The sequence below is a fragment of the Netta rufina genome, assembly GCF_964035555.1.
Source record: "Netta rufina genome assembly, chromosome: 13".
Taxonomy (NCBI): Eukaryota; Metazoa; Chordata; class Aves; order Anseriformes; family Anatidae; genus Netta; species Netta rufina.
Window position 1 is genome coordinate 21,503,834 of NC_140136.1, and position 27,839 is coordinate 21,531,672.

Consider the following 27,839-nt stretch of genomic DNA (forward strand, 5'->3'; position numbering starts at 1 on the left):
TATAAGAATTAAGTAACACTTCTGTAAGGGCCTGGATGTCAGGGGACATTTTGAACAGCTGACTGTGTGGGGATGCATGTATTTTTTATCATTAGTAGAACACCAGAGATGTGTCTGGTGCCATTGTTCCCCAGCTGCCTCCTTTAGACCTTTCAGGCATACACTGCACTTCGGACTCGGGGTCTGGGAAAGCCCACCTGAAGCAGGAGCAGCAGGAAGGCACAGAAAGGCGGGACTCTCCTGTTCACGCCCACTGACACTCCTCTGCCCTCAGCGAGCCGAGGTCGGCCCCGCGCCACCCCCTACCCGCGGCCTTTTCCCGCCTCTAGCCGCAGTACCTCAGCCAGGCGCCACCGCCTCCCCCGGAGCCACCTGAGGGCGGCGCACGCGCACTGGGGGGCCGCGGGCGGCTTCTGGAGGCTTCTGAGGGGTGCGGGCAGCGCGCTGAGGGTTGTGCTCGAGCCTCGTGACTGTGGGGATGGTGGCAGTGGCTCGGGTAAGGCTCGAGTGGAGCTGGTTCTGCCAGCTGAAGAGTACTGCTTTGACTTCTGACTTCTGAGAACAAGTAGCAAAAATATGTAGGCCTGCTTTAGAAGTACACTTCTTAGATGTGCTTTAGAATAGTTACATGTCTGTTGCTTTCCTCCAGTAGCGTCAAAGAAGACTGAGTAGCTGGGCAATATGGAAGTCTTCGTACTACAGGTATGATGGTATTTTTAAAAGTTGAAAGGCTTGGTGTTTATTTCAGTAAAACTATAGAAGTCAGATTTACAAATAAGATTATGCCTTAATTTCTGTTCAGCAGTCATTTCTTACACATGGTGGGGTCATTGACAGATTATATACATTTTCCCATTCTTTCCACGTGTTTATCTTGGTTTCCTCTCAAAAGAGGTTAGCAGGGATGCAGCAAAAATCTAAAATGGAAGATACCCTGTGTAATCTTAAATTGAACATAGTAATAGCTTTCTAATTAATGCTGCAAGAGATCATGGATTTTTTTTTCCCCAGAATAGCGAGTACACTTATTAGCTGTAAGACTGGTATATAAATGCTTACAAAGGCTGAGTGGAAAGCTGTGGCCCTATTTTAAAGAAACTGGCTGTGTTACACATCTTCTGAGACTGAAGAAAAGCCTGTCAGTGATTTTTTTTTTTTTTTTCATTTTCTGAAAATTCTGTGAAAGTAAAATATTTATATATGTGCACTTAAGTCACTATATTTCATTTAACAAACTTTTAAAATGATTTTACCTTTCAGAATGCATACGTCATTAATTGCAGTGCTAAAGAAACAAGTTTAGAAGTCTTTTATTGAACTAACTGTCTGAACATGAAAGATGTATTATGCCTGTTAACATTCTTTATGCTGAATATCTATTCCTATAATGTAGGGGGCCATGCTGAAGGTTTTAAGATTCCTGTTTACTGCTCAGATGCTCATGAAAATATTCTATCACTTCTGCAGGGGATAATACTACTTGTTTGTTTGTTTGTTTTTTTATCTACTGTTTGCACCAGATTGAAGATCCAAGCTGCTTTTGGGTTACTATGAAAGGATGTGGGCCGTACATAGTTGATGAAATAGAGTATAAAAACTTGAATGCAGAAATGAATCAGTTCTATGACAGATCTTGTGAAAATGTGGACGAAGTAAAGCCAGTAACATTAGAAAAAGGCCAGGTAAAGACATTGCTATGTTGTGTGCATAAAAAGAATAAAAAGAGATCTTTTTTTTTTTTTTTGGTTTAGAGGGTGAAGTATCCAAGTGTATTTTTGTTTTTTTTAATATTGCTTTGTAGTAGAAAAGGACATCTATGTGGTTTATATCATCTTATATCATCTTGTCTGTAAGCTTTATCACTAAGGAAGCTGCAGTACTTGCAGTTTATAGAGTAAACTGGGGCTGTATTGTAAACACCGTTTTCTTGCCTCTAAGAAAACTGATGGTGATGTTTGTTCCATTTACAAGAACCTGTTGTTTTGATCTTTCTTTTTCAGATGTGTGTGGTTTTCAGTGAAGAACTGAAATGCTGGTGTAGAGCAGTTATTAAATCAATCATGTACTGTGCAGGTCATTATCAAACAGAATGCTTTCTTGTGGATTATGCCAAATACACTATTGTTAAAACAAAGGAGTAAGTGTTTGTTTTTTTTTTTTTTTTTTTTTTTGAGAGTGTCACTGAAATGTATTTTGTTGGCTATCAGTGTTTATTTAATTTAATAGTCACAAGGCTTTGGTTAAAGTGAAGTGTGGATCTACAAGAAACTGCTAGATGTGTGATGGGCCCTGGTCAGTGTGGATGCAAACCAGTCTTTGTTCTGTTAATTTTTTAAGATGTTTTCTGTTCTATCTTTCTTTTCCTTAAAGACTTGAAACTGGAATAGTGTCCGTTTAATATGGTTGAGATTTATGGTTATCAGTTAACGTTACTGAAACACACCTTATTAAGGGATAAATAAATAAAACCACTATGAAACTATAGGTTTCTAAAATCTTAAAATGTGTCTTAAAAAATCTCTTCCAGCTTTCAGACATGTTTAAGGTTCATTTCTTTGGTAAAATATCCAACTTAATGTACAAGGATCTTTACCAAGTGTTTTTGTAGTATTCAACAAAATTAAGAAATCTTATTTAAAATATTTTAGAAAAAATATTTTAAAATCTTAATTTAAATAACATTTTTAAATAGATTGTGCCTGTATCAGTGAGCAACTTTATAATGCCAAGTTTAAAATACTTTCTAATACAATTAAACACATGATATACTGCTTTTTCATTATGAAATAACTTGGAACAAAAATGATAATTATATGGATCTTAAAAGCTTGGTATAGGTGGTGTCCTGCTGGTTACTAAATGTCTCCCATAAAACCATTTATAAGGGGTAATTACATATAGATCAAGGCTCTAATGATAGCTGTACAAAGATTTATTATTATTTTTTTTTTTAGGGAAATGAGTACAGATGCATGTTAGTATATTTATTAATTTCCTTCTTACTGATTTTAGTCATACCTGGCTTCTCACTCAGAGGTAAGAATTGCCAGATTGTGTATATATAGTGTATGAGGTCTAAATATCATGAAAAGACTTTAAACTGTACTGCAAACCTTTCTGAGGTTTCTCTACTAAATGGGAAGTGCAGTCATATGCAGGGCAAATGTGTTTATTAATTGCTCCTTACAGGACCTGTCTTAGATAAACAAATAAATAAAACAGGGGTTCCAGGGAGTTTCACTGTAGGAACCAGGCTTCTAGAAGAAATGTGTTGTTGCATACAGGATAATGAAAGCACGTGTTTGAAACACCGCTGGAAAATAGTCTGCTCTTTAAAATGAGATTATTTCTGCTTTGTTTTTAAGTGTTCGAGTTGCAATGAAAGCATTTATGCAAATCCCATACAGAGCAAAAAAATGTAGATTGCATTGCACAAAGCCGGTGACGTTGCGTGTCAACTTTTGTGAAGATACAGCAAAAATAGTGTAAGTAGAGTTTAATAATTGTATTCTAGTCATAAATTTCTTAGGTATGAAATTTCATCACAATGTTTTGTTTGTTTGTTTTTTTTCTTCAGAGGATACTGTTTCAATAGGAACATAGGAGATAAGATGTGGAAAACAATTTATTTTTTACAAGAGCAATTCATAAACTTGCTAATGATTTGGGTTTTATTATTCATCTATTTGAAACTTCTGATGTTTATTTAGAAACTAAGAAATTCAGACAAATTTTTGGCAGTTAATGCCCTTCATCTGCAATCCCAGAACTGTGATTCCAGCAAATGAGCTTCTCTACTAATTGATCCGTGTGCGGTTTCTTACAGGTGCTCATCTTATTCCCTACAATCCTGTTTGTGGCCATTAGACATTCTGACTGAACTGAAGTTCTGTTAATGTATAAACATTATAGATAGCTTTGGTTTTCCCCATTATATCTGTCTCCTTGAAATACTTAGGATTCTTGTTGTACTTTCCGTATCATATTTATGCCAGTTCTGAAGGAGTGGAATAAGGTTTTCTCTGGGATGTAGTGGTAAAGAAAAGTGCTTGTATATCCTTACTTTGAGCTCTAGGATGTTATTGTCAAAGACCTGCCAGATCGTGGGGGAATGTGGCATTATAGCAAGTAACCTATCTTGATTTATGTTGTTAAAGAATACTTAAAACTACATGTAGTTTGACTGTTAGGTTTGTTTTTTATACTGTCCTTTGTAAGGAGGAATCAGTATTTTACCTAGATACTCTAACAAAACAAATACTAGTTTAGTTAGGATGGAAATAGCATACATCTTGAGTGGGCCATCTTTGTGAATTATCAAAAGACCACTAAGTTCTCTACATATATCTACTATATTTTATATTTTTGCAATGCTGTACATTTGATTCTTTTTTTGTATTTGCAATTGCTGAAGATGGTAAAGAACTTAATTTTCTGTTATAGACATTAAAGTCTTTACAATGTTTGTAAAGTGCTTGTTCAAAACTGGTCAATACTTATTTAAAGTAATTAATATGTTCTACAAACGGGTTCCCACTCTATTTCTAGTTAATATGTTTATTTGTTTTTTTGTTGTTGTTTTTTTTTTTTTTCCTGCCTTACTTTATGTTGGATATAAGCCATCATACTTTGACAAATCAATATCTAGTAATTTTTAGGCAGTTCATTTTATGAATGAACTGAAACATCAAAACTGAAATTACATTCAAAGATCGTGCTAATGTTTCTGTTAGAGACAGTTTTTGAGACTTAGCATGAACTGAGAACATTTTTTTTTTTTTTTTGAATGTGCCTCACTTTTCAGATTATTGTTTGAAGTTTTGATGCTGTGGGATAATTGGTTGTGTTTATTTTCCTAGGCCAGCCCAAAGATGGGATAATGCTGCTACTCAGTATTTTCAAAGTCTTCTGAAAGGTAAATATGCTGTCAAAATCGTAATTGGCCCTTCTGTTTTGGGAAATAAGTTGTCAGAGAAATGTAGTACTGGAATATATATTTGATTGTACTTCCTTTTTAATTTTCACAGCATTTTAAAGAGAAGGGAGTTAGTCAATTTTTTTTTGGTGTGATTTGACTTAGCCAACAATGTGTGTAGACTTGCATCTTTACCACACTGCATAAATTGTTAAAGTTGACTAGGTGGTTGCCAGCTTGGAATAGTTTCTTTCAAGAGCGTTTATCTTGGAAGAAACTATCTACTGCTCAAAGTAGTTACTTAGTGAAGTAGAAATGCTTGTTTTCCAGTCTGTTGTCCTTTCCCATGTGTGCTGTTTCAGGAGCTCATGCAGTCTTTTTCATATCCAGCATTCTTTTTTGGTGTGAGAGCGCTTGTTGGTGTTGCTAGAAAAGCAGCCCTTTACTGTTCTTGTCTAACCTTGTTTATGTGCCTCTACCTGAAAAACAACCTACCTGCTTATTTGCAAGTACAATACACAGATATTTGAGGAGGAGAGGATGAATTTATAAAAACAGTAGAGTCTTTAGGCTCTTAATTTCCCATACTAATGGAACATGGCACTTTCATGATTTACAGGTTTTCACACATCTAAGTGTAATGCATTATTATGCAAAGTAAAGGTCAATAGGAAGCAATAACAACATGGAACTTGATTTCACAAATACGCATAAATATATAAATAATTTCACTGTATGACTAAGTTTAGTTTTGGTGGACAGGTCATGAATGCTTTTCAGTTCTCAATCTTCCTTCAATGACTGAGGACAACTTAATTTTTCGAGCTCTGTTAATGCCTTGTTAGATTCTTGTTTCATTTAGAAGTTACAACATTTGTATTAATTTTTCTTCAAAATAATAGGTTGCATTCATTTAATCATTATTTCTGTTTTTGTATAGCTTGAAAAATACTGATAATTTGATACAGGGTTAATATTTCTCCTTCTTACTACTACATTTAGCAACTACACAAATCAAAGCCAAGTTATGTGCTGTAGAGGATAATACATTTGATGTTATTCTTTATGTGACAATAAAAGATGAAAAGGTAAGATACTTCTTTATCTGCAAACCTATTTGTATGCTTTATTATGTAAATCATAACTTTGTAATCAGTTTAGGACTGAAAAGCATTATCTGCAAGTGAGTTTTGTCATTTGCCAGATACAGTAGAAGCTAAATCATTAACTTATTAAAGGTATTGTTTTATGATTGTGTTGATGTAACTCTCTGGAGGTGTTCCAGGAGGCAGAAATTCCATTTTCATTCATGTGTACCTTTATTTTGAAGGTATTGGCAGGTAAGCGAAGTACAAGTCTGTAGCATTGCACAAAGATATCTTGCATAACAAAAAGTACACGTTCTCATAAGAACTGCAAATTTAGGTTATTTCATGCAAATTTCTTTTTGCCCTTTCAAGTTTTTCTTTCATTTTTAGGAACTTCTGATGAAGGTAATTTATTTTATGAATTTATCATTTGCAATTTGGCTTGTTTTAGGTCTAATTACAACTGTTAGAATTACAGGACAGGGTACAAGAAAAATCACAAATGAGGCTCACAGAAAATGAGTGTTGTGTTCCCAAAGCTCTTTTCCTGCTAACTTGGTCTGGTGAAAGGCTGAGCAGCAATGGATACCAGACAGAGTCAATTCTACTCACTGCAAGCTCATTCATCTTTTTCCTCATTGTCCTAATCACATTTATTTCAGCAACATTTTAAAATTTGAAGTAATACATTAAGTTCTTCACTGCTTAAAATAAATATATTTTTTTAAAGAGCAGATAACAAAAATTTTAGGGCTATCAATATTTTATGGAACTTGAATTTAAACAAATTGGTCCAAACAATGTATTAAATGTGTAAGAAATGTGTGAACACTAACATTAGTGTTAAAACCAGAGCACTTTCATTTTAAAGTTGAATTGTTGGAGATAACTTTAAATGAACTAGAATTATCCTGGGTGAGGTGTTGTTTTTCTGTTGTTTTTGTTTGGTTTGGTTGGTTTTTGCTATTCCATTTGATTACCTGGAGCTGTAATGCACAACTGTTTTGGAGGTTGTGACAATGAACTGCACGGTAAACCTGTATGTCTTCAAGAATCTTGTATCTGTTTTCAAGCATTATAATATTTTCTTTGCTTAAAAAAAATACTGTCTTTGAGGTTTTTCAAGAAATATTTGATGTTATTTAAGCTGAATTACTCTGCATCCTACAGTGAGATGTTCCTTTAAAATTATAAATATACAGGAAGCAACTCAAGTGGACAGCTACGTGAATTATTTACTGCATTTTCACACCTTTTGTGTTATATTTAGAATATTTTGCAACTACTTCATTCATATGTCATTAAATACCAGTTCATACTTGCTTTGGATGGGGCTTTGAGCAACCTGATACAGTGGAAGGTGTCCTTGCCCATGGCAGGGGGGTTGGAACTAGATGATCTTTAAGGTATGTTCCAAACCAAACCATTCTGTGGTAAGACTGAGTCCTCAAACCTTCAGGGGAAACAATAACTCCACTTGTCAAAATATCTAACTTCTGCCAATAATCTCCTGTAGTTACTGTCAGACTTAAGTAGCTGTAATGTAGTTATGAAATAATTCACTTGCATCTGCTTGGATCACTCCATGTTAAAGGCTGTTAACGCTGTGGCTGTGGTCTTTGCCATAGGCAATAACTTTGAAGGTACATATAAAGTCTAATACCTTCTATCCGTTCAAATCTATCAGCTTAAACATTACCATAGTTTAAAATTTCAGATATACCCTTAAATAGTATGCAATATTGATTCTGGTCGGTAAGGGTTTTTTTTTAATTTTTTTTTTAAGGTATGCATTAATGATGATCTTGTCTCAAAGAACTTTGCTCGCTTTGTGGAAACTGAAGAGGATACTGGAAGTCCTGCAAAAGATCAAGAGAACCAGATGTCATTAAATGTTGAATATTTTCCAGTAAAAATCATTGATCCTACACGTGCTTTTAGGCCAGTTCTGTCTGAGGAGAAAATACCAATGAATCTTGAAACAGGTAGGAACCATATATTTCAGAAACAATCAAATAGACAATATGCTAAGTTTCTCTAATTGGATATATTGAACATGAAGCTACTCTAATGTCTCAGTTTGAATCAACAATTGTATCAAATGGTATCCTAACAAAGGGTGCTTATGACTTCACAAACAGTCATCAAATCACCAGATGTAGGAATACTTTTTTTGTAGCATAAAAGACAAGTGAAGGCTGAGAGGTGAGTTCAATGGGCATTTGTTGATCTGTTTAATAGCATTAGATACTGCTGAAATTACTTGTGTAGTGTGTTACTGATGTTCTTGAGTTTGGAGGGTATTATTTGATCAGAGGTACTTGTACAACTGTAGGATTTACTGTAACTTGTCTCAAGGATTCAAATCCTTGAGATTAGCAACTGATAGAAGAAACTAAACAGCAAATCAGTGGCAACTCACTGTAAATAACAATATTAGCTTTTTATGTGTTCAGATAATTTAAAAATTTCTGATTATCTTCTTAGGTCATAGTGTTTCTAGTTCTTCTCCTGAAAAGACGTACCAAAGGTCAAGCACAGATGTAAATGAAGGTACCAAATCTGTAAGTATCATATTGTGTCAACGGTGAATTCGATTAAGCATATATGGGACATATAAGGAATACTGTAGTCATCTAGCTGTCTCTTCTATGTAACAGATTTGCGGGACCGTTGTAATTATTGATAGAGCTAAATTGGAGTGGAATGTTGTCCTTTTACTTTAAAATGCAGAACATTAAAAAGAAAAACACATCCTTGGAAAGGTTGTGTCTACTCTTTCACTCTTTTGCTATGGTTTTATGAAGATAATAAGGGTCTACAGTGGGATGTTCAGTTTTCTAAATATAAAAGAAGGTAAACTTTAACGCTGCCCTGAAAACAAAATAGTCCTTATGCTATAGAATGGTTAACATTTGTTGGAGTTTCTTCTTACTCGTTGAGCAGTCTAATGCCAAATAACCTTTATCAGCCACCTCAGTGATGCAGGTTTTTGACCAAGTCAAGCCTGTTGGTTGCTTGTGATAAAAGATGATTGTTAGGAAAACCCTAGTTCAGAACTGAGGATCTTTTGGATAAGTCTGGATATAGTGTCTGCTACAGGTTATTCCATTGAAGATTTTCACTGTTGTTCAATTTACCTTCATGTGCATTCACTTTGTTAGTTTGCAGGAGGGCAACCTGTTTCTGCTTTTTCCTCCAGTCTGATGTGTGCAGGCTTCTCATGATTTATTTATTTATTTTTAAATAAGATGTTTAAGAACTAAGCAGTGTGTGTTCATACTATTTCAGATCCCCATTTAGGGCTATTGCTTGAGATATGACCATGACCTAATATTTCTTTTTTTTTGTGTGGGCAATATTCTTGTTATGTTCTTGAAAGAAAATACTGTTCTGTAAGAAGTAAGTTTGCTTCATTAAAACTGTTGCCTCAATCAGGCAAACATATAATTTGGTACAAAGAGAAACCCAGAATACTTGGAAAATCCTAGAGTTAAGTAAGAAAACTACTTTTACCTTAGTAGGTGGAAGAAATACTTCTCTTGAACAGTATTTTAGTGCAAAGAAATAGTTTTCACCTTTTCTTGATAGATTGTCAAAGTATTTCCGGGTTTGCCTTGCAAGGAAAAGTCAGCTGTTCACACAGACAGGTATGGTGCATTGTGATAAATATTTGAAATAGTTATGTAATCGGAGATTTAGGTGGTGATATATGTTCTGAGTTACTATTCTTGAGCACTTAAGAGAAAAAAAAATGCATATGCACACTTCTGGGGAAGAAGGGAGTTTGAAGCTGTTGATATTTATTCAGAGTACAATAAAAATAGTTCCTTCTCAACTATGGTTTGGCAAAAAATATTTGATGGGGAAATATTTTTCTGCACTCTAAACATGTTAAGTTGCTTTATTATATCAATTGTTAGTGTGATTTTATATTTTCAAACTGAATTAAATATGAATTGATTTGTGCTGTGCTTTGATTTACTATGATGCAGATCAGATGACCCATACTTAATATGCCTGAGTTGTTTGTCTTTTAAATTCACTATGTAGCTGACGGAAAGAACTGTTGTTTCATTCCTTGAAACTCTCAAGAAATCTTTCTACAGTGATGTTTGATTATTTTATTTTTTCCTTTGGACTTGAGAAAGCTACTAATTATCTGTTACAAAAATTTGTTTGGGGCTATATGTAGATACTAAAAAGCTAATGCTACCTTCAGTTTTAAAAACTGTTTTCTTTATTTCTGTAATCAAGTTAGAAGGTTTTGCTCCTCAGCATAGATAATGCATTAAAAGTATTTTGAATTGTGAAAAGTGAATTGCTTCTTGAGATTTTAGAAATATTGGTGGTATTTATAAATTGTACTTTACTTTTGCATTTGTTATATTTATTATTTTTCCTTTTTTTCAGGTTCTTGCAGTTCTTAAATTCTGATCCTCTGAAGACTCCTAAAATAGAAGATAACCAATGGGTATTTCAAACATTTAACTTAAATTTACCTTGTTCTATGCAAATGTACTGGATATGCCTGGAAGGTTTTGCTAGCGGAGGGAGAGGACACAGAGGTGGTCTTTTAGAAGGAAGTTAGGGGCTGATGCTTGTTGGCTCCACATCAGGCCCAGTTCAGGCCAAAGCTGAGCCAGTCAGCAAAATTGGTGGCACCCTTATGAACGTATACTTAAGAAAGGGTAGAAGACACCAGAGGAGGAGTAAGGAATGGAAAAAAAGTGAGAAACAATACAGGGAACACCAATATAAGAGCAACAGGAGGTGTTCAGTGCTGGAGCAGGTATTTCTGAAGGGTCTGTAACTAGTGGAGGACCCACACTGTAAAGAAGTAGGATACAAGGAGCAAGGAAGGCAGTCTGCTACATTCTGACTGCAGTGCCTGCCTTGTGCTGATAGCTGCTTCAGTGATGCAGCTTAGTCTAATCTGTGTTCACTTAAAAAGGGAGAGGAGCGAAGTTGAATGGAGGAAGAAAGGTGTTTTTCCATCAGTGTGCAAATGTCCTGTTGTTTTTCTTTCTTAATAACCAAAACAGTACTCAAATATTTACATTACTTAGCAACAAATTAAGTTACCTAAAGTTGAGTGTGATTTGTGTGCATCAGTAGTTGGTAACAACCCTGACTGTATTTTAAGATCTCTTGCTCTCCTGCTTCTCCGCCAACCCTATGGAAGGGGAGAGTGAGCAAGTGGCTGTGAGGCCAAGCCACCACAGTGGATTTTACTAGTAATTTTTAATTAATTGTATTTTTGTTGTTGTAGTTGAGCACTAAGTGTGCATCCAGCTTCTAATGCTTTCTTTTGAGTATCTTAATTAGAATAGCTCAGTCAGAAGCTCAGGTTATCGAGACCAACTGCCTGACCCCTTCTGGGATAAACAAAAGTTGGAGTACATTATTGAGGGCACTATCCAAGTGCATTTCAATCACTGACAGTCATGGAGTGTCAAACATCTTGCTAGGAAGCCTGCTGCAGTGTTTGACCACCCTGACTGGAAAAAAAAAAAAAAAAACGAATACCTAGTCTGAACCTCTCCTGGCACAGCTTTGTGCTATTCCTGTATGTTCTATTATTGGTTACCAGGGAACAGAGATCAGCTGCTCCATCTCCATTTATCCTCAGGAAGTTGTAGAGGGCAGCAAGGTCACATCGTAGCCTTCTTTTCTCCAGACTAGACAAAACAAGTGTCCTCAGCTTCCCATAGAACTTGCCTTCCAGCCCTTTTACCTGCTTTGTTGTTTCTCTTAAGACAGTTGTGTTATGAAGGTCTTTATAAATCATTCATTAAGAAAGAAATACTGAGTATTTGTCTCATGACTGCTCTGTGTAGCTGATCAGTATGTATGAATCGCATTTAAAATGCATTTACAACTTCTTTTTCCTGTTTGTTTTTTTTTTTTTTATCAAAATCTAATTTTTTAAATACAAGAAATGCTCGAGTCATCATAAGTAAACTATTTTAAACTATTTTAAACCCTTTTATTTCGTGTTGCCTTCAATACTATCTTCTACTTACGGTTTCAGAGTTCTCACAGTGTTAGTGAAGAAGGGAACTTTGTCTTTCTTAGCAACAAAATTGAGCCATCTTCAATTCTGGAAAAAGCACCACTTTATGATGATCTGAAAAAGGTAATACTAATATTTGATTTTACACTGAATTTCTTCTAAGGATGATATGTTTCAGCCTTAAATACTAAATATGTTATTTCAATACCTTGTTTTGATGGAGGAATGTCTAGGATGTTTGTCATGTGATTGAATAAATAAAGAAGCTTTAGAGAGATGCTGACACAGACACCTGTAAGAATTTCTTACAGGCTTCTGTAAGGTTTCTGCAGGTATGTCAACTGTTGTCATAAGTTGAGTGACTTTTTAATTTCAATGTCATAATTTAACTCACTGACCCCAAGGAATTTGTTTTCATATTGCATGTTAAGAATATTAGTCATGAAGTGGGTCAAAAAAGTTCTTAGGTCACATAGAGTTTTGTCTTTTATTTTTTTTGTCTTTTTTTTTTTTTTGTCTATATGTAAGTACACAGTTTTCACATGGAACTCTTTATTATCTTTTTCTTAAGGAACTTACTCGGGAAAAATTCTTAGGCCCTACCTTCACAGAATCTTACTGTTGGCCACCAGTTGCTCGAGGATGTGATGTAGTTGCCATTTCACATCAAGGAAATGACCCTTTCTTATATATTCCACCAGTTCTTACGTTCTTGCAATTGGGAAGTTGCTACAAAGCCTTGCCAAACAGAAATGGAGTATGTATATATTAGAGTAGTATCAGGTTTTCTGTTCTAAAGTGCAAAATAGAATAATAAATCAAAAAATAGTGGGGGTTTAGAATGTATGTTTCTAATGTGATCTTAGTGTATCTTCGTGATGTTTGCCTGTTTATAGGCCTTTCAATGTAAAGGCTTATGGAGATGGACTGCATGAATATTGGAAGTCTAAAACTTAGTAAGTTATGTCTAATAAGTGCTTAATGTTATAGCACTTTGATTCTTATGAAGGTTCCTTTTAAAGGACTTAGTCTGTTTTTGCTAAATTCAAATTTGTATTAGCTGTTTGAAATGTTGTAACTTGTTTCATAACTTGTATTAGAGCACAGAACTACAGAATTACTGAGTTTGTAAGGGACTTTTAGGTGAAGATTTTAAGTTACTTGGGGTCGTACTAGACCATGCTCCTGCTTCTGTTAAATTTCTGGACCTTTTACACTATGTTACTGCATGTGTCCTTTTTGTCTTCAGGTAGCCTGGCATAGCATTCCTTGGGTCTGTAGCATCTACGTTAATGAGATGATACGGTACTAAAAGATTCAGTTTTTAAGCACATAAAGACCTGTGTTGCAGACTTTATTTTTTTACTAAATGTTGAGATGTTCAGAATTGTAAGAACTGTACTTCTTGTCTAATACTATGGTGTAAAATTGTGTGTGTGTATGTAGCCACTAGCACTTATTTTATGTCCTGGCTGGAAGAAGGCACAACTTGTTTTTGAGTTGTTGAAAACTTACGGCAGATGTTCCAGACAGCTTCATCCAATGTTGATAATACTTGGGCAGAATAAAGAAGAAGCTAAAAGAGTGAAAATCCAAGGATGTAAGAATACTTTCTATTTTCTTAATTATGCTTGAGAACAACGTTACTGGCACTTAGTGTGAAGGAACAGAAATAGATATATTTTTGTTCCATTACTTGAGGTTTGACCTATGTTAGTGTGCATTTTAACCACCTCCTTACAGACACTTTTCAGTATCTTATTCTGCCTGAATGTATGTAGAATCATACGATTTTTAAAGGGGACCTCAAGAGATCATCTAGTGGTCTCTTTAGTAAAATTGACCTGCCCTACAGTGTTTTTTACTTGTATTCTTTAAAATCATAAAAATATTAAGAGTCTTTTTTTCTGACTTGTAGGTGATGTTATTGTGACTACACCATACAGCTTCCTGAGACTGTATGAACATAACTGCTTATTGTTTTGTAGACTTTGCCATCTTGTTTTTGATGAGATTGAGGTACTGTTTTCTGAAGCTACTGAACAGGTAATTGGGTTTTGCATTCAGATGGTAAAATGTTGTTCCAGTTGTTCTGCACATGGCAGTCTTGAAGACAGTGGAAAATAATGCAAATACTAATCTTGAATCCTTGGCTAGAGTATAAGTTGAGAAGGAAACGGAATTAAAAATAAAAATTTTATCTGTATGTTTCTGACAGAATAAAACACTGGAGAAGTAGAGCTTTGGTCTATTAATCTAACTTTTTGTAACTATTTTGTAACTACTTGAACATTCATTTTTCTAGTAGATTTTATTGGCAAGGGGTTTACTGAAGCTGCTTCTTCAGGTGTTAGCTGTGATCCTTGATCAATTAATATAGTCAGTTCCAGGGAGGATGTTTGTGTGCATGTGTGCACACAGTTCTTTCATGTCCTTCTGGCACTTTCTTCTTGCTTCAGAGGTATTCAAATAATAGGGCAAAAGTGCACAACGCTTTCTTCTGAGATACAACACAAAAGATTCAAGTTTTATAATGTGGAAAAAAAAAAAGTGTTCTGGAGCAATATACACTCCACTGCTTTTACAGATTCCTTGGAATAGGGTAAGAGGATGATAGATTTTTTTTTCTTTATAGGTTTTTACTATATTAGATTGCTACAAGAAGACCATTATTACTGAAGAATGGGAATATTTACCACATCAAATTATTGCTGTTGGAACTCAATGGAATAAACATATGGCACGTTTAATAAAGGAATTCATGAACGATCCTTACATTGTGATAACAGCTATGGAAGAAGCTTCTATTTACGGAAATGTACATCAGGTAAAAATCCGGGGGTGATGTTGCTATTGGTTTACCAAGATGTCTTTCGTCTTGTCTGTACTGATCAAGCTCAGTGTGTGTGTGTGTGTGTGTGTGTATTTTTTTTATATATATATATATATATATAAAATAAAACTGTTTTTTGTTGTAACTGGATAGTGCAGGAATCGTAAATCAGGTTGCTCAGGTCTACTTCCCACATACAAACTGAGGTGATTCTTAGAAAACCTTACTGAATGAGGTGATGGTCACTTACCTTAGTTTCTAGGACTGGGTGAAGACTCAATTAGTTCCATGATCCTGCTTATAAGTCTGGATTTTATGTGAGCATTACCAAATGGTGTAGCTTGTGACAAAATTACTAGAAAGTTGTTTCAACTATTAATTGTATATGGCAAAACTACAGGGTAAGTTCTGCCACAACAGAGCTATTAAAAAACACCTTGTTCTACTGCAGTGCGCCATGCAACAAAATACCTTTTTTCTGGAAATCTTAGGTCAAGATATGGAGTGTTTCAAACTGTATATTTAATTTCTAGTAAATACAGTGTAGCCCTTGAGAATAATACAAAATGTAAGTATGATCTGAATTCGTCTGTGTCTAAAAATAATTTATAATTTATGCCATAAATTGGGGATTGAGCATGTTGGGATACTTGAAAGACTAGATGTTCTAAGCTTCACCCCAAATTGAAAAACGTACCACTCCTTGTGAGAAATCAAGTTAGTAGTTTGGCAGGACTGACAATGTCAGTGTTTTAAAGGCTTTAGCGTTTCACCTGGAGCAGGACATTTTTTGTAGTTTGAAGGTTTTCAGTAGTTCTTGAAAATGCCAAACTTAGAACAAAAGATTGAAAAATCATTAAAATTAAATGAATGAAAAATCGTGTCTCATTTTAATGGAGCATTTCATCAAATTCTTAACATGGGTGTTTGATTATGTGATGTAAATAAATGCTTTTGGAAGGTATCAAGTGGATGTCCTCTGTGAGAACTGCATATCATGTAAGCTTAACAAAAGCGCTACCATTTACTCTTTTTTTCCCTTGATTCAAGCTGTATTGTGTAACAATGCATAGTGTTCATTAAAATGAAGAATTACGCTATAAAGTATGTTTAGATTATATGAATTATCAGTCATCTATTTTGTGTCAATTTCTAGGTTGTGCAGCATTGTGTGAGCAGTGAGAAAACCGCTATATTACTCAAAGTGTTGGATTTTACCCCTAATCATCTTCAGAAGGTGTTGGTTTTCACAGATTCACTAGATGAAGTAGAAATGGTACATCAGGTAACAAAACAACCAAACTTAGCTTGTAATACAACAGTTTAAAAAAAAAAAAAAAAAGACACTTAATCTATGTGTACTCAGCGTTTTAGAGAGGCAGACCAAGGAGTTTTCCTGCAGTTGTTCTTTTTTCAGGTAACACAGCAGTAGAGAGCAATGGAAAACAAAAAATATCCTTTGTACATTCATTGTCTCTGCTGGTCCTTGAACAGTATGAAGCTAGAGAGGAGAACTGTTAGATTTCACTGGGAAGCAAGAGATGTGAAGCAGTGCTGTTAAACCTCAACAGCATGGTGGAGATATAATTATTTTTTTTACTAAAGGAGGCAGGCTATGAGGATATGAGAAAGAAAACATTTAGCAGTAGTTTCAAGGGTGGGATAGCAAAAGAATATATGGCTAGACTTTCCGGATCTAATAGGAATAGTCCTAAAACACAGAAATATATTCTCTCCCAGAATTTGGAATAGATCCTGTGTTCTTTGAAAGATTCTTAATACGTAATTAGTGTATTTGGAATGCTTAGTCCTTGAAGACTGGTAACAGAAACCAATCTGATTTTGTCTTGAGACTTTGTTTTCCTTGAGTGTCTGAGGGTTAAATTTCTTCAGGAGTATCAAAAACACCCCCTGCTCAAATACCACCACTAAAAAAAAAACAAAAGTTTGTCAATGCTACAGAAGTACTGAAGCTTTTAGTGGAACTTGTTCGTAGTAATCCTTGTGTACACCAACTTCAAATACCTTAAGTGACATAGAAAAAAAACCACTTCATTACGCATGCTTTCTTTCTAAATAACAAAGGCTTTAGTAGTGATTAATTTCTAAACAATTTTGAATTGACAAATATATAAAGCCTTTTTGAGACTTCTTCATTCATGCAAGTTAAGTGCGGGAGATCAATGAGAGTTTTTAGCACTTTTTGAGAGTCTGAAATGTGAGCCTGCATGATACTAGAAAATAACATCCCTTAAAACAGAGAGGTCATCTTAATGGTGGGAAAAGCTTCAAATTGACTTTGTACCTTCTTAAACAGATGCTTAATGTATTAATCCGTAGGAAGCTGGGCTTTATTAGTTTTCATTTTATACAGGAAATGAGTAAGCTTAAGTATTTTTCATATAAATAACCTAAGAATTCTACTCTTTTTTTTTTTTTTTCTTTTTTCTCCATTTCCCATATACTTAAAATAACTCTAGGGTATGCCAGATACTAATAAGATACACTGTTAGAGTTTCTCAGAGCTGTTATTGTTGTATTGCAAGAATGTGTAACTTTGTCATTAGGCACTGAAGAGCAATTCAATATTTGCCTTGAAAATACATAAAGAAAAGGAGTTTAATTTCACGTATGTCCTAGAGCACTGGACAAAAAGCTATGCTTCTGGTAATCATGTTGTGTTAGGTGAGTATCTTCTCATTTTCTAGTTGTCTATTGTTTATTTCTTCATGGTGACCTATGTTCTACATTAAATACTTAATGAGATTATTTTGTCACTTCCGTGAGGCCAGTCCCCTATGAATTACTGTTGGTTATCTCTTTACTTGTTAGTGCTGCATCTAGTCTTTTTTTTTTTTTTTTTTTCCCCTGGGTCTCAAGGTTAACTGCTGATAGGGAAATCATCAAGAAGCCTTACTTATTACATGGAGCTTAAAAGAGTTGTTTGATTTATTAGTTACAAGAACTATTAGTTCTTTCAAAGAACTTCCACGGTTTCCCTCTGCTAATACGAAGGCTATTTTCAGTTTGAAATTCAGAATGTCTGAAGCCTTAGCATAATCATTTCCCTGTGTTCTGGTAGATTTTTTTTTTTTTTTTTTGAGTTCTTTCCCAGAGCAAAGCCTTAAGCAGTTTTAAACTTCATTTTTTCCTTTTATCTGTCAATTGAAGATTAACTTAATTGCATCTATAGGTTCAAGGTGTTAGCATTTCTGCATTACTGGAATTGTATTCTATTTTGTGAAGTATTTGGCTGTGGCCTATTCTTTCTTTGATATTGTTATGAGATTGAGATTTACACAGATTAGAAACTAGCATGTGATGCTGTCTGCCATACGCTTATGAAATGTGTTGAAGAAACCTAATGCCTTATGTAAGTATTGGGAAAAGATTGTCCTCGATTCTTAAGTGGATGGGAGAAGGAAACAGGCATTGTAAATGTGATCTAATACTCCACATGCTTAAAGTATTACAGTTCCCTTATATTTGTGTTTAAACCACGTGTTCAGTTTTAACAGATGACTGCATGCAGTTTTTGGGAATTACAGATGCATCTTGCGTGATACATTTCAGTTTTCCTTCTTCTCCAAGAATCTTTGGTCAACGTCTATACAACATGTCTGACAACTTCCATAATGTGATAGAGGTTTGAATAAATCTTCAAAAAATTAATGTTAACATTTGATAACTATTTGGCGGATAAATAAAAGCTTAGAAATGCATACATATGTTTCAGGAATCATCTGTAGATCAGGAACATACAAAGGCAAGGTCAGTCGTACTGCTAACAGAAAACAACATGTGTCATGCTCTTGGGATCCTGCGCTATTTGAAGCGTGCTAAAGCTGAAATTCCCCTGGAACTGCATGATTTTACAGCCAGGGTGCTAGAAGCTGAAGAAGAAAAGAAGTTTGCAAGGCCACTGTGCACCTATCTTAAAGCATTTGGAATTTGCAAGTAAGGAAATAACTCATTTTCCTAACATTCATACTCATGAAAGAAGGAATTGTGTGCCTTGAATGATGACTGCTACTTCATAGATTTTTCTATTGAGTACTTTCATTCATACCAGATATTGCTCATTATTTTTTTTCTAAAACTTTTTTTTTAATACATAGGAATAGAACAGTGTGTCCAGACCGTCATCAAATTAATTTACGAATAGACATGCTCCAGAATATGCCAGATAAAATTACACAAACGTCTGGACGTGTGACAGTAAGTTATTGTTATTTATCTTGGGTTTGGGTACTCAAAAGGCAGGTCTTAAACAGGTACTTCAGCATATTACATATTTTTTAACATTTACGTTAATACTGCTGTAATATGTGTGCTATATCTCAAAAATGTTTGTTCATGTTTAGCTTTTTTCTTCTCTCCCTTGAAGGGGTTGCAGCATAAATATGAATCGTGCCAGATTTGCCCTTAAATTTGCCCCTTTGAACTGCTTGCATCCTCTTCCCGTCCTGTCTTTTGCAGAGTTCAGGTGCATTCAGCTCACGCAGTTAGTGGGCACTATCAGTACCGAAAGGTCAATGGCTGCAAGAATAGAAAGGAGAACTGAGTGTATTTTTTATTTATTTTTTGTCACTCCACTTCTGCCTAATACAGAAGTTTTTCTTGGTAGGTATGAGTTCAGACTATTTGGCAGGCTATATCTAGTTTTTGTAGTGCCTAAGGTCAGGACTGACTTCGTGATATCATCTGCTTTCTTCTGCTGACTGCAGCATTATAAGTATTCATTAATACATGAATACAATAAGTATTCATTTTCCTCTTTGTTAGGAAATATTGGAATGGGTTCCATTCTTTAAGAACTGAAGTCATGTTGTGCTCTTTTGGGATTTCTATGAAGCGGAAATCAAATGTCTGGTCTTCTTACTATCTGTGTTGTATACCTAGCTGTATTTCAGTATTTCTATGTGGAATGACATTTAGACAGTACACCCAGAATTTTATGCGTTGGAGTTGCTAGTAGTATATTCTTTGTTTTGTTTTTTATGAAACCAATTTTTAGTGCAAAATTTTCAGAGTGATGGCCTAATAAAGAGAACAATAATGCAATGCCATTACGTGTTTCCCCAGTAAGCTTCTTTTAAAATTCATCATAAAGTTGGAGAACATTAAGAATTAAGCTAGGATGGTGTGGAATGCCTTAGTAGTTAGTAGCTTCACAGATAATAGCGTAGCTCGCTGGCATTAAGTGGGATACCACCAACTGAGGCTTGATGGTTTTTGTGCTATATATTTCCATTGACTGGAATATGGTCAGTTAATACTATTTATTATCCTAAGAATAATATAGTAGTAATAAATGATCTTCTGAAATGTGTGTTTGCAGTAGTCTCTCTGCCTACTCTGTGGGTTGTGAATAGATGGCTGGCCTTGAATATGAAAACTTAAACATCTCCACATCTCATTAATTTGAGACATCATCAGTCCTTTTTTTTTCCCTTCCCTAATACGTTTTGTTCTTTCAGATACTGCCTCTCCACATTGTAAATGCAACAAACTACTTCGGTCGTATAGTAGATAAACAACAGGACCAATATACTACTCTTGCTGAAGAAATCAGTGAATATTTTAAGGAGACTAGTAATAAAATTCCTATTAAAAAGGCAGAGAAGCTAGCTCTGTATGGATTATGTGAGGAAACACTTTTTCACAGGTAAGTGTTGTGTGTTGTTTTTTTTTAATTTACTCGTGCACTTTTATATAAGGAAAAAAAAAATATCTAAACCTTTCATTGTTTGTTTTTTAAAAACAAAAAATATAATATCCACCTCCCCATCCTGCCCTGAAAACAGCAAAAAAACACTGCTATATTCAGATCAGTCTTTAAAATACCAAACAAACGCATACTTTTTAAGTTACCAAATGGAAAATAAAACGATCCCACATGCACATATGCATATGCCCACACAGAATTCAGTATTTTACTGTGATTTTTTTTTACATGTGCAGATTTAAAAACAAACAAACAAAAACTTCTTACAGTTGATTAGGTGAATACTAATTCTGTTATGTTCTCCCACTATATGAAGAGTTCAGGTGGTAGAGACTCCTCCAAAAGAAGAAAACTTATTCTTTAATATCAAAATCAAATACATAGATGAAGGCAGAACACGTCAAGTTCAGAGCTCTCAGCTTCTTCACTTACCTGCAAGATTTCAGCAGCTGCCACCTCAGGCTGTGGAATTTATAGTTTGTAGAGTGAAACCCGTTGATAATGAAATTGAATGGAACCCAAAGGTAATATTCATCATCTCTTTTTTCATAGTATTTCCCTTAGGTTCTTTAATTTGTGTGTTTGTTTTCTAAATGAAAACAGTTATGAATTCAAAGTTAGTTATCAAATTTAATTGTTTTTAGTCTTATCAATAAATATCTGTTAGTGGTCCAGATTCTGAGAAGTTAACTTTTACTTTTTGTTTGCCTGCAAAATAATAAAGTGAAATTTATGGGATTTTCTCCTATGTGATTTAAATGCCTTCTTCCAGAACGTTATTGCTACTTGTAAGTCTGTGGGGAGTAATGGGAGGGCAGCCTCTGTAAATTGACCTGTGCTTGGGTAGTCTTCTATTAATAAGTTCCTTCCTTAAAGACTTAACTACTTTAATCCATGGTAAAATTACAGTACTTCATTAGTTTACTCAAGCCGTTTCGATTTATTGAATTGAATTTATTGTTAAGCTCAGATGATACTTCACTAAAATTCAAATAAATGCAAAGTTACCTTGCTAAACATCTCAGAGGTGGTGTTTTGTTTCTCCTAGGTAACCCATTATATTCATCACAAAATTAAAGGAAAACCACATGAAGCAAAAATAGTACTTGCCCTAGGAAATACAGTTTGGATTGACCCAATGGTAGGTATGGTGTTGTTGAGTTAAAAAAAGAACACAGACAGAAATATATTCTGATTTTAATCTACGTAGTATTCATGTGTAACTAAGCACTGGAACAGATTGCTCAGAGAAGTTCTATACTCTCCATCCTTGGAGATACTTGAAGGCCCATCTGGATGCAGTCCTGGGCTGCTGGTTCTAGATAACCCTGCTTGAAAAGGGAGGTTGATTGACATGACTCCCTCCTCACAGCTTCAGCTGTTCTGCAATTAACGTGAATGTTTGTTTATAGATGGAATGTATGTGAGTGATTAAAAATTGAACTGTAAATCTGGACAGCTGAAAATACGCCAGTAACAGAGTATCAAATAAGTTATGTCATCCAGACTATTTCATGAAGTTAATAACAAAAGTGTTTTGTGGAAATACTACTTAGCTTTTTATAAAATCATTTCTGTGGTTTGCCACACATACCTCTGAGATAGTGATGCTTTGGTCCTCTAACATTGTTTGCTAATCTCTAGGATCTCTTACTTTAGGCTTTGTTTATTCTGTTTATATTTGTAAGCCTTTGCTGTCTTCTGGTTCTTGCACCAGTGGGAGTGGGACAAAAAGGATATGCCACATGTTCACACTGAGAATGATGATTATTGTATAACTAACTGTATTGTGTTGCTGTATTGTGTTTCAGTGATGACGATGCTGTTGCTTTTTTATATTCGACGATCTTTTCAAATTACCTTCTTGTTCTTTTGCTTTTTTGCGCTTTTTTTTTCTTCTTGCAACTCTCTTTCCTTAGCCAGTTTTATTCTAAGCTTTTCTGCAAATTAAAAGAACCCTTTAAACTTCTTTCCTTAGTTTTCTTAATCCGAATAGGAAGAATGAGTGCTCTTGTTTGTGTGTGGAGTTTTGTTTTTAACACTTTTTAACACTGCCATTAACTAACATTTGGAAGATGTCTTAGTCTTGTGGAGCATTAATGGGTAGTATTGTGAGGTTTTTCTTCATCAGCTGCATTTCTTTCTATTGGCATTCAAAAGAAAACTAATAAACATCAATTGAATATAAAGGCTGCCTCTCATGTTGAAGATGCTGAAATTTTTGATTTTGTTATGTCTCATTATAGTACTCTTAGACATGATGAAATTGCTTTAATTATTGTTTGTGTCAAAGCTGATTTCTTAGGTTTCCTGAAATCGGCATGTTAAGGTCAGTGCCATGTTTGTATTGTTGTGTCAGTTCCCTGGCCTGTGAAGGTAACAGAACTGGGCTGGGCAAAGCGTCCATGTTAGAGGTGCTGACTGGAAGGTGATAGGTAGGGAAAAGTGAGGAGGAGAAGAGTAGGTCATCCATGCAGTGATGTTTCCCCTGAGTATTTTCCTATTCTCCCAAAATCTTGCAGGTAGGAAACTACCTTAAGGCTGTGTTTTAATTGAAAGGGTTTGGGTTGTTTGTTGTCGGCTTTTTTGTGTTTTGCTTGTTTGGAAAGTCAGGAATCTATTCTGAAAGTGAAGTCAAAGGACAAAGAAAAAATCAAGGTGCATTTCATGTCTTCATTAATGACCTTAAAAAGCTAATTGTGTTTTTATAATGTCTGTGTCAAAAACAATTTTAAGGGCAATGAGTTCTTTTAAGAATTGCTGTCAAAGATAAAAATGATCCCTCAACTTATGAGTTATGGTTGAGACAAGTTGATCAGAAAGGCTTCCCCACACACCAGGATCACCATGCATTTCTTGTGTCGGCCTGGTCCTGTCCAAGTAAGGTATTTCTGTGCTTTGGAATATATCCTGCTTTATTTTCCTGTCTATTCAATCAGATGAAAAATAAAGTGGAAAGAGAAAATTATCTGAAAGTAATTTTCTTACTTAGCTTGATTTCTGATATGATCTTAATCTTTTCTCTTTGATTGCTACCTTTTGTTTTTATTCCTCTCAATAAAACTGGGGCCCCACCCAAAGCAGTTTTATTGTGATTTGGATCTAGAAGTTATTCTAACTCTATGGTGTATATTTTGGCTGTAGTTTTTGTAATTGACGCTAGGATTTTCTACTTCATTTCCACATTGGTTCTTTTAGATGGGGCTAGCTACTAGTTAATTGAGCTGTTACAACAATTTAAAATATGGTGATCCTTTGAAAACAATTAAACGTAAGTTATTTCATGTTTAAACATATACTTGTTAATTTTCAGATTTTCTAAATTTTATCTAAAGAACAGCTTAGAATTGTAGAGAAACAACTAATGAGTTATGGTTTTCATTTAGCATGTTTTGTAATTCAAGGTCCGGGTTACCAGGCTTTCGGATTTGAAGATGTATGTCAATGAATACAGTGTGCGATCTGAGATTCTGTCTACAGGTCTGGGAACTGACAATCCAGAACACGTAACACAACTCCAGAAGTTATGTGTATTAAATCACACGAACGACTTGGAGCCTTTGTGAGTGTTTCCAATTATTTGGAATATGTATTTAAAATATGTATTATTTTCAGCATATATTTTACTAGGAAAAAAGTAACTTTATGAACAGGATATTTACATTATTGGTACTGAGTATGATTTTTGTTTAAATAGAGACAGCCATGTTTGTGACATCTGCTTTCCTCTTTCTTTAGTTACATAAGCACCATGGAAAGAAAAATAGAAAGTCTTCAAGATGTTAAACTAGCATTTGATGCAGATAGTCAAGTTTGTCATAAAAATCTGTAAATTCAAATTTTGTTGTCTTATGATCAGTGGCTTCTCACATAGCTTGACTCTGTTGCAATATTTCCTGCATCTTGAGTACAGCTAGTAAAGCCCCTCATTTGGCCAACTAACTGAGTTGATGTAATTTACATAGTGTGTCCGTTAATACCTCACTTTCTTACAAGCATAGAGTTCTTAAAATTGTTATTGCAGGTATTATTTGTAATCTGTAAAGCCAGAGGTCTCTTACTAATATGTGAAGAACTCTAAATATTCTAAAACTTTTATTTTTTCTGAGTCAAAACAAAATATGACCAAAAAGCCCCCAGAACAACTGGAATTCTTTTTTGAAAGGTAACCAGTTTCCTATCCAGGTCCATCACACACACTAAGACTAACAGATTTTTTGACTCAAAGGAAATACTGCCAGCATCAGAAGTTTAAATGTTCTTCTGACTTGGATTACTGTATAAAAGCTTCTTACTGTGTTAATAAACTTAAGTAACCCTGTGGGTGCGACTTCAGGATTGCTAGAAGTGCATTTTAGAAGTTCCGTGTTTGTTTGTGGGGTTTTTTTTTGTTTGTTTTGTATATGTTAGAATGAGAAACATAACTCCAATAGGACTTCCAACTACGATTTGGAATTCACTGAATATTTAACATTCTTAAACCTTTTATTTTATAAATGTTTCATTTTAAAAACATTTTTTTCTGTGTACAGAAGCATAAAGGAGGATACAGACCATTCAGAGAACATGTCTGATCCTCAGAACATGTCCATACAAGCAAATTCTACTGAAAACTGTAAATCTTCTAAAATGACTATGGGGAATCATCTATGTGGTAAGCATTCTCCTTGTTAACAAAAAATTTAAAGCTTTCATTCAAGCTAAGCCCTAAAATGTTAACATGAAATTCATTTTTTTCAAATGCAGCCTTTTTTTCTGAATATATGGAGTAGCACCATATGTTGTGACTTAACATAAACATTATATGTTTATTAAATGTTTATGTTAAGTCATGTTTATGTTAAGTCACAAATACCTTATAGTTAGTAGCCTGAAGATGCTATGTGAGTAAGCCACGTGAATACATCTGTTTCACTGTTTGGGACGTATTCTGTCCTTGAAACATTCAGTTGTTTGGTTCTCTTTGGAATGGTGAACAGGAAATAACTCCCAAGGAGAGGAAGAGCATTTTACTTCCAAAAGCTGTAAGGTTGAAGGGAGTTAACCTATGTTGGAATATCTGAGGTGAAAAACAGCATCATTCACTGGGAGATTACGTTTTTTTATTATTATTATTTCCCCAGATTCCGGGTGGTAGAAAACAGGTTTTTTTTTTTTTTTTTTTTTTTTTTGTTTTGTTTTGTTTTGTTTTGTTTTTTGTTTTTTTTTTTTTCCTTAATCTAATGCTCAAGGTTTTGGTATTCAGTCAGCAGAGAATTTAAAAGCACATGACTTGATGTCAGCCATGAAGAGGACAGAAGATGGTCTAGCTCTAGTTAGCATGTGAATTTGGAGAGATGAGGGCTGAATGATTAAAAAAAAGTTGCAATGTCATGTAATACTTACCATGGAAGACTTTTTATTTTTACTTGGTATAGTAGAGTGACTGTAATGCTGTGTTTCAAGCTCTGATGATAATATCAATTTTAGCTGTTTAATGAACCCCTGAAACATTTACTCAGTTTCTAAAATTACATGTTGCAGGTTTCAAATAATGTCTGGAAGACTCAAAAAAAAAAAATCCTTTATATGACCTGGAAAGTGTGATTTTTATTTTTTTTAATACCAACTCTAATACTTTTCATTTGAAATTTCAGTTGAATTATTAGCTTAATAGAATATTTCCAGATAGGAAGTATCTGACGTAAGTACCAAATACATGCTTGCAGTAATGCTTGCAGTAGTAATCTGATTGCTGTTGAATTATTTCTATGATGGTACGGGGCTATTCTGGAATCTGGTTTGTACATTATAGATAAGTATAAAATATCTTCCTTGATTTCTTATTTTTAGATGGTGTAGCTCAAAATAAGGAAGCAGAAGACTCCACCCTGCATCAGCACAAATGGTACAAAAATTCAGAGTGATTTTGCTACTATGCTTTTTTTTAATGTGAACTGTCCAACAGGACAATTATCCTTACTGAGATTATCTGTTTTACGCGTAAATAGATACAATACAGGTAGAAGTATTCTTTAATTGTTAAATTGATACTGAGCATGAGAGACCAGTGGTGATGTTGGATGTGTCCCCTCTTGAGCTAACAAATACACTCCTCCAAAGACTGATATCACATTGCTTTTGTAGCAAGTGTGGCTGACACTCTTTTTCCTGACATAAGGTTTCCTGATATTGCTACTTAGAGTCAAATTATTATGGTTTGAATACACATACAGGTGCTGAAACTCATCTGTTTGTTGGCAACCTAATGGGAGAATTCTAGTTGTATGTAAGGCAGTTTATTTTGTGTTTGGGCTAACTCCAATTAATCTTTCTCTATTCTAGCTTTTATCCAGAAATAAAATGGTTTCAAAATGAAGTGACTGTTACAGTGAAGGTAAAAATAGCAGGTATTGCTGACTATAAATGTGACTTCTCTAAAGAGAAAGTAATTTTCAGGTAGGTTTATGAAATTTGAGTTTAGTAAACCTGAAATTTGACTGTTAGTTTGTATTTATTTTTTAAAAACCTTTTTATAATTTAGTGCTTGTTCAGGAGACAAACTTTATTTGGCTGACATGGAGCTACATCAGTACATACTTACAGAAAAGTCATCGTGTGTGATTAAGGATAAAGAGGCTGCTATTATCCTCACAAAAGAGAAAAAAGGACCATGGTGCAAGTTACTAAAGAACAAGGTGAAGGGAAAAATTATTTGAGAATTACTGAATATTTCAAACATACTAGCTGTGTTTTGGTACAGATACTTCAGACTGTTTTTTGTTAACAGAATCCTCATGTGTCTTTTGATTTCGAACACTGGGAAGATTTTGAAGACAAGGGTCCTTTTCCAGCTGGTAAGGATAGAACAAGTCAGTGTTTCTCATGTATGAAATGGTTATCATCCTAATTTTTATTGCATAGATTTTATCTGAAATATTCAATTGTTTTGTAAGTATGACACTAAGCTGGCTTGCCCAGCTCCCAGGAAAGCAGATAAGAGGACCTCTAGCAAAGTATGGGCAGACAGGTATTTTTCAGTCAGTATAGTTTGTTGCAGACAGTTTGGTTCAGAATTTTTTAGTGTTTTGGTCTAGTTTGTACCCTAAAGGCTTTTTGTATTTCTACATGTGTGTTTTGAAGCTCTTGTCTTTTCTTGCTTTATAGATTTTACACTTTGTTAATTACTTCTAGGTACTAAAAAGCTGCATTGCACTTCTGCAGTAACCGAAGATCTGGTCGAGTCTTCAGATGACAGTAGTGTAGAAAGCGATGAGTAA

General features: G+C 34.6%; 1 protein-coding gene across 1 annotated transcript; it reads left to right on the forward strand.

Annotated features, from left to right (window-relative positions):
* Nucleotides 1-681: 681 nt before the first annotated feature.
* Nucleotides 682-27,839, forward strand: TDRD12 (tudor domain containing 12; the record flags this gene model as incomplete). The annotated part of the gene is made up of 30 exons (XM_084294659.1): nt 682-702; nt 1,521-1,682; nt 2,001-2,137; nt 3,366-3,485; nt 4,860-4,915; nt 5,918-6,003; nt 7,790-7,988; nt 8,491-8,567; nt 9,595-9,653; nt 10,417-10,477; nt 12,038-12,142; nt 12,591-12,776; nt 13,466-13,619; nt 13,938-14,065; nt 14,655-14,846; nt 16,009-16,137; nt 17,420-17,537; nt 18,362-18,498; nt 18,589-18,809; nt 18,971-19,070; nt 20,333-20,520; nt 20,897-21,104; nt 21,629-21,721; nt 23,985-24,142; nt 25,113-25,234; nt 26,413-26,467; nt 26,905-27,018; nt 27,104-27,257; nt 27,350-27,416; nt 27,754-27,839. The coding sequence occupies 30 exons, from the start codon at nt 682-684 to the stop codon at nt 27,837-27,839; spliced, it is 3,693 nt and encodes a 1,230-aa protein (XP_084150785.1).